The sequence below is a fragment of the Cynara cardunculus genome, unplaced genomic scaffold, assembly GCF_001531365.2.
Source record: "Cynara cardunculus var. scolymus isolate 2C unplaced genomic scaffold, CcrdV1 Un_Scaffold_1190, whole genome shotgun sequence".
Taxonomy (NCBI): domain Eukaryota; kingdom Viridiplantae; phylum Streptophyta; class Magnoliopsida; order Asterales; family Asteraceae; genus Cynara; species Cynara cardunculus.
The window spans coordinates 67,281-74,662 of record NW_020200699.1 but is presented as its reverse complement, the minus strand read 5'-3'; the positions used below and the strand labels follow the sequence as shown (position 1 = coordinate 74,662).

Here is a 7,382-nt window from a genome sequence, read left to right as displayed (position 1 = left end):
CTAATATCGATATATTTTTGTCAAATTTTTATGATATCGTCAAACATATATTTTATTCAAAAATAAAAACATCATCGCTTTCTCAAAATCACATAAAGTCATATTATAACATCGACTGAGATAAAGAATAAAATGAAATATTAAAAACACGATGTATCTCGCTGCATTGCGCGAGTACTCTTCTAGTTTATACTAATATGCCGTGTCCGTGTTTACTAACACATATATATATTATGAATATAAAATATACTAACAAAAAGTATATGTTACTTGGAGAGCGCAGTACAACGGAGAGTTGTATGCTGTGTTCGGGAATGAGCACCGTGGAAATATATGCCACTCAGCCAACAAGTCTGAATACACAGGTACACTGTTGGATTCCAGCACTGAGTGGGAGAAGAAAAGAAATTATATATAACTTTTGTATTCTAGCATTGAGTGGGAGAAGAAAATTTTATACATATGTATTTATGTTTGTGATTGTGTGAGCGAGGGAGAATAACACATAGAAATAGTGTTGATGTTTGATTTCGGTGGACACCACTATCTACTTACAAAAAATAAACCCACATGACTCCATTTAATAGAGGCGTACGTCTGTGAACCGTATCACCTCCTTGCCGCTTAACCACAGCCTTACACATTTCCGGCATACGACCCATCAGAGGTGAAGGAGGGGCCGCCTCACTCATAAAATTTGGACTCCTCGCCTCTGCCGCTTTTTAAAACAGTGGTTACAGATGAGGTCCCTTGCCCTTACTCCGTTAATCCACATCTGTTAAGTTCCCCTCACGTGCTCATGTGAGGGCATTTTGTTCATTTCTTTAATAACTATTTTGTAGTACGTTTAGATGCCTTTTATACAAGTGTGTAAAGCATATAATAGTACAAATAAAATAAAATAATAAACAAAAAACACATACCCATCTATGACTTTCTTCCCGATACCGACCACCCAAGTCTCTGGTGGTTCCCCATCTTAGCAACACCAAGTGCTGCCACTTTCATCCAGATCCACTCACTAGTGACCACCAACACCAAGCAATGTCATTTCCTTCTTTCATCCGGTCTGGTAAACCATGTATCAAAATCAACTAGAATGGGACGAAACCGATCTGGGTTTGATTTTGATTTTACCGCCAACTCGTTCTTCTTAGTTAGGTTGTTGCTTCTATCTTCACATTGGTGGGTGCTTTGTTGATTTTGTTTTTATAGTAGTGGGGGGTGGTTGTCACTTTTATCCATTTTTTCTTTTAGCAGATCACATAGTGCTTCTACTCTTCTCTTACTGTTGCTTCGTTTTTTCCATCGATTTAGGGTTTTCTGATTTTGTTTTTTAATTTTTACAGGGTTGGCCTGAACCTGAATCGATTTGGGTTTGATTTTGATTTTACTGCTTTCGTCTTCTTCCCCATTTCCTCAATCCACTTCCATCTAAAATCTCAAACAAAGTCAACCTAGATCCAAGAATTGGTTTTTGATGGCAACTTCAGTTTTCCGTTTATGATCTATTGGAATACAAATCGAGAATCCAAAAAGAAATGGAAAACAGAAGTTGTTGCCATTGAAAACCAAAACCTTGATCCAAGTTGAATTTGCCTGGGTTTCAAGATGGTAGTGGGTTGGTGGAGTGGGGAAGAGGACAAAAGTAGTAAAGTTAAAATCAAACTCGGATTGGTTTAGGTTCAGGCCAAACCAGTAAAATAAAACACTTTGCACAACAACACCCATCTGAAGACAATAAGAAAACCTAAATCAGTGGGAAAAATGAAACAAAATAAGAGAAGAGTAGAAGCACTATGTTGATCTCCTAAATGGAGCAGAAGCAACAACCGTGCCACCACTATGAAGAACAAAATCAAAAGACCACCCACCACTGTGGAGAACAGAAGAAACAACCTGAATAAGGAGATGACGGTAAAATCAAGCCCAGATTAGCTTCGTCCCATTCTCTTTGATTCTGTTACGTGGTTTTACCTGATCTGGACGATAGGAGATGGCAGTGCTCGGCATTGCAGGCCGGAGACTGGGGATGCAATGCCAGAGACTGGGGAGGTCAGATCGGGGAAGAAAACCGTAGATGGGTATGTCATGTATGTGTTTTTTTGTTTAATTTGTATTATTAAATTCTTTAGTCACTTGTATAAGAGACATCCAAACTTGTACTACAAATTTTTTATTAAAGAAGTAAGCAAAATGTCCTCAAGTATAGGGAACTTAACGGAGTTTGGGCAAGGGACCTTATCCGTAACTAAATACCATCCTTGTAATTATTTTGTTTTAAGGGACCTAATAAGATTCACAGCAAAACTCACAAATTACTGTCCGTAGTTTGCAGTAGGATACAACAGAAGAGGAATTGAGGAGACAGAATCGAAAGGTGCAAATGGCAACTCAAATCCAGTGGCAATGCTAGATCGTAGCAAATGCTTTGAGGTCGTGGCTGCTGCTGTGAAAAGCATTGTTTCGGACTCGGTTGTCGATCTGAAATGTCCAGAGGTACAAGTTTCACTGCTTACCTTTTTCCTTTTTGCAACATCGGGGCTGACCAAAGAAATTAAATTTGCAGCTCTCGGTTCTTATCGAGCTCCTACCCATTTCTCAACTACCGAAAGGGTCTTCACACGTGGTTGCTGTTTCGGTTCTTCCGCGAAATCTCATCATGACAAAGCCTCGTTTGTGCATCAAAGCTTTGGTTCCTGATACGAAATCAAAGAAGTGAAAGAAGAATGATATGTGTTTTTGTAGTTTAGAGTCATTTGATCGTATTAAGCAAGCACTTTAAGTTAATTGTACTAGAAGTAGAATGTTCATTACCTCTAGAGTCTAAAGCATTTAGATATTTTCATTTTCATACGGTTTGTTTTTTTTTTTCAAAATAAGAACTTAAATGATGTTTCATTCCTCTGAATTTTTAAGTGATAAATATATCACCTAATACCTCATAAATCTACTCTTTCTTGCCGGTGGCCCATTTTACAATGATCCACGATTCTCTTCACGACCAACACAATATATAATCAAAATCTGAAATTTCGATTAGTAAAACTGTAAAAGCTTTCTTTGTCCATCTAGTCACCGTGATTCATGAGGTTTTGATTGGTACAACAAGCTGATTCCACAAGGAACACTTTGAATTTTATCGTTATTTGATTAAAACCTTAAAAGAAATAAATACAAATTCATGCTGAGACAGAACATTGTTATACCCAATATGACTGATTCAGATTTCAGACGTAAAAACAAACATTCTAACTGATTCAAATTTCAGACTTCAACAATAACTCTTAAAAATCAGAAATGAAATCAGACTTCACCACATCTTAAAATTAAAATTTGGTTTTTTCATATAAAATTTTAAAGAAATACTATCAAGGCAAAAAAATTAGGTTTCACTGCAATGGAATGAATATAAAATAATCGATTAAACGTTGAAAGTGGACCAATTTGGAGGAGGAACCCAAAAGCGTACGAGAGACGGAGCAATTTCTCCAATGGAGGTTGAGGGATCATCGAAACCAATGATAGCAACACAGCAGGAAATGGTGAAAGCGAAGGTGCCGCTTGCATACAGAGATCAATGTGCACATTTGCTCATTCCACTGAATAAGTGCCGCCAATCCGAGTTGTACCTGCCATGGAAATGCGAGAACGAGCGTCACTCGTACGAGAAGTGCGAGTACGAGCTTGTAATGGAGAGGATGATCCAAATGCAGAAACTCAAACAATCTAACAAGCAGGGGAAGGGCAGTCCTATTCCTCTTATCCCCAAAACCGCCAACGCTTGATTAGTCCCTGTCGAATCGAATTGGCGATTATGGGTTTGTGATTTTTCATCATCGTTCAAATTTGTTTTGATATGCTTCTATTCCATGGATTTGTGGATTTGATTTTTGGTTTATTTGTGATCTAGGGTTATGTTTAATCTGAATTTGTTTAATTAGAGATTTCTTTTGCGGTTTGGCTGCACTATTGAGGCTATTCACAACTCGGTTTACTGTTGGCGTGACGTTTCATCAACATTTACTATACGTTCAGACTGCAAGTATAATTAGCAATATGAGATGCTAGTGTTATGCTATTAGATTTGCTGCTTTCTAAGACACATGATTTGTTTCGTTTACACAAATCCTCTTCGCCATGATTTTGTGCTAACAATGGTAGTGAAGCCCCTTTGCACAATCATTATTCCCTTTTTATGTTGGAAGACTGATTGATAAGAATATTTGATCATGCCAAACAAGATTTTTGCTGATAAATAACATTAATGGATTATATGTTAAGATTGGATGCCCCTGTACGGTAAGACGGTGTTCTAAAAATCCTGCTCAGGGGCCATTTGCCTAGGCATGAAGTGACCCTGACTGCTTGGACTAGCTTGGATACATACAAGGGATTAGCTTGGAGTAAAAGACATTATGTGAATAATGTACATTCAATTATATAAAGTGGCATTAGCTTGGGAAGATTTTGGAGATCAAAAACTTATGTCACAATTGAATTTGCAAAATACTAGGTTTGAATATGTTAAATAAGGACAGCTAGACTCTTCTTAAATGCCCAGGGGATGTTGGCTAAAATGAGCCAATAAGACTCCCCTGCTTTCTAGACTAAACCGAGGAGTACAACTAACATAAACCATCTTTGATATTGATTTAGCTTACCAACCTAATCCCTTCGACTTCGAAAACCTCTACATCCCAGCAAAAGGTTTAAAGAAATGTGACAAACTGACAGTTAAACTCACTAATACTTCTACTTTTGTTTCGAACCACATCTTTACTTGACGCATAATCTGCAAACTTGCTGCTGAGCTGAGTATCCGAGGATCCGATTTGAGCTTTTCCACTCGGTTGCTAACTTGTAACTTGAAAGGCTCCTTTATTCACTGTTCTTATGCCTGTGATGGTTCTGCCTAGAGGCTTTTTCTACTTTATTGTAGCTATAACTTGACACGCTCCACGAATTAGTATTGGAATTTCACAACTGCCTCTTCATAAGGTCTATTAGAAAACCTTCAAGACTGAAGGATGATAACAAATCCAAATCAGAGCTGAAGCAGGAACTCTGTCCCAAATAAAGCAAAAACTCCCACCCTTCAATTCTCAGGTAAGAAAATATCAAAATACTCCCAAAAAAGCATGATCCTCACTCCTTCAAAACCACCATAAACTTCCACCCTAAAAATCTTCAGATAGTGAATGCCCTGTGTTTAAGATCAATTATGCCCTTTCCTTTCTTCCTACCATCAACTTTCCTTGCCACTTCTTTCTTTAAAGTTTTCTGTTTACTCCCAACTACCATTTCACTTAAAACAAACATGACCCTCTCACATCTATACTTTGGGTAATACCACTGTTTACACCATCCAAGTCCCTCGCTTTTCTCTTTGTTTCATTCTATTTGTTGCAAGACATGAGCTTGCCCCATCTACATCATTATTAACCATGTTACACATCTATTATTCTCTCTAGCTCTCTTTTTGCTGTATCCCTCCATATTTTTCTGCATTTTTTCTGTCCCTAATTTAATTATTAGTCTTCCAATTTCTTTTTCAAATTGCACTTTGGTGTCACCCTTCTTCCTTGGCTCCAATTACGTTTCTGTTAGCCTAATGAATATATTATTTGCCTTCCCTCTTTGTGTTTTTATGGGGATGCCATCTTTCTTGTCTTGAATTTTACATTCTTTAATCACTATCTGCTACTACCTTCCAATCACCAATATTCTACTTATGGTTTTGGTAAAGCTCCATACGACTTATTTTAATGAACAAAATGGTCGAGCCTAACTTAGTTATCATCCTTGTCTCTTATGCAAATGTTAAAATTTTGACATGTGATCTTAATGTCTTCATCATTGTCTCCAAGCTCTCAATGGTGGACAGGTGGACCTTTAACCTTGCACCTCCCAACTCTTGAAAAACTGTAATTTATTTCTTGGCTTGTCCAAATGGAAGCTTCTACCAAGTCCCTTTTCCTTTGATTAGCTATGGGTCTATATTTTTAGACACTAAAATCTTCCTAAAGTTCCCCATTTCATGATGTATTCAAGCTCAATGTTCCTTTCTTTGCACTGTTCTAAAACCTCTTCTTCAAGCTTAATGTTCTCTTCCTTGCACCGTTATAAAACCACAAATGATCGATTTGCCACCTCGCCAAAATCAGAATTTTCTTTACGTACAACGATCTCCTTATCTGATTTGAATCTTAAGATTTCTAGCTGAACCTACTTTCTAGGTATTTCCTTTCAGTTTCTAGACCTTCATTTGTTGTTTCACCATAAAAACCTTGAAATTCTCTCCATCCCAATTAATCTTTTGACCATCTCAATAGCCTTCCCAACCTTTTCATACCTCAATGAATGCAAATCCACTCCAATTAAATGTGGTTATACCTTCAATTTGTCATGCCTACCAAAGAAATTCGCGAGCCCTATGCTGTTTTTATTCGAGTTGGGAGATGTTACTTTTTTTTAATTAACCTGGATATCCAACCCGTTATGCGAGCCAACTAATCCCAGGGTGACCACCCGTTTTGCAGGTAGCCCGGAGTCATTGCATTTGAACCTCTGTGGCCGCAAGGGGATTTTTATTCCTCGGATTCGAACATGGGACCTCACACTTTTGACCTTTGGAGCCCAAGCTCAAACCAATCGGGTTTCCTTCTCTTTCGATGTCTCTTGCCTCTCCCTTTACCAATATACCTGTTCAATTCCTCTATATCATCTTTCTGAAAACATATTGTTAGGATTATATGCTTGGATCCTAACACGTATGCTCAAAACCCCAAAGCTAATTCTTTTCTCTCCCTCAACCCACTTCCCTCTTTCTAATGCGTTACCACCTGAAGTGGCATCCAACCTGCCTCCCCCTTCCCTTCACTCCCTCTATTAGTCGTGTTACATACACATCTTTGCGTCTCTCTTCATTATGGTTTTAAACCATTTATTTTCTTTATGTTTTTTTAATTGTCTTTTCACTATAGTATGATGAATAATGCAGTTTGTTTTGATAAATTTCATAAGAGTAATGAGCTTTCTTGTATGTTATCTTTTCCCTTCTCTTTCATGTGCATGCATACATTTGTAGATTGTTACGGACATGATATCGAGGTTCTGTTTTGGTCTATTTTTGTTGTAGATAGTAGAGATGCTAAGACTTGCTCAAATTTTGACAGGGGCATGAAACTGCTCAATTTTGTGGACTTCCAGAAGACTGCTTAATGCCATTGGTAAGAAGAAACGTAAATCTATTTTGTGTTTCCATGTACGAGAGGACGATCAGACAATTTCTTTCTTCTCAATAAGATACTTATTCTAATGAGTCTTGTTTGGTATTCAACGTTATTAATAAAAGGAGGTAGTAAGTTTTGATTCTTCAA

At 37.6% G+C, this 7,382-nt stretch overlaps 2 protein-coding genes across 2 annotated transcripts in view; both read left to right on the top strand.

The window, feature by feature from the left end:
* The window catches only part of LOC112502301, a 12,924-nt gene extending 10,071 nt beyond the window's left edge, over positions 1 to 2,853 (top strand). Inside the window, exons 6-7 of the mRNA XM_025106179.1 lie at positions 2,332 to 2,499; positions 2,570 to 2,853. Of these exons, the coding sequence (XP_024961947.1) occupies positions 2,332 to 2,499; positions 2,570 to 2,722 (321 nt within the window). The 3' untranslated portion in view covers positions 2,723 to 2,853. The remainder of the gene's footprint in view (positions 1 to 2,331; positions 2,500 to 2,569) is intronic.
* A 571-nt stretch (positions 2,854 to 3,424) lies between these two features.
* LOC112502302 (NADH dehydrogenase [ubiquinone] 1 beta subcomplex subunit 7-like) lies at positions 3,425 to 7,382 on the top strand. The gene is made up of 2 exons (XM_025106180.1): positions 3,425 to 3,821; positions 7,179 to 7,382. Exon 1 carries the CDS (start codon positions 3,495 to 3,497, stop codon positions 3,786 to 3,788), a length of 294 nt encoding a protein of 97 aa, XP_024961948.1. The 5' UTR covers positions 3,425 to 3,494; the 3' UTR covers positions 3,789 to 3,821; positions 7,179 to 7,382.

Bases quoted from the DNA above. Each gene is read 5' to 3' on its own strand.
- LOC112502302 (XM_025106180.1), top strand. From the start codon at position 3,495: ATGGAGGTTGAGGGATCATCGAAACCAATGATAGCAACACAGCAGGAA.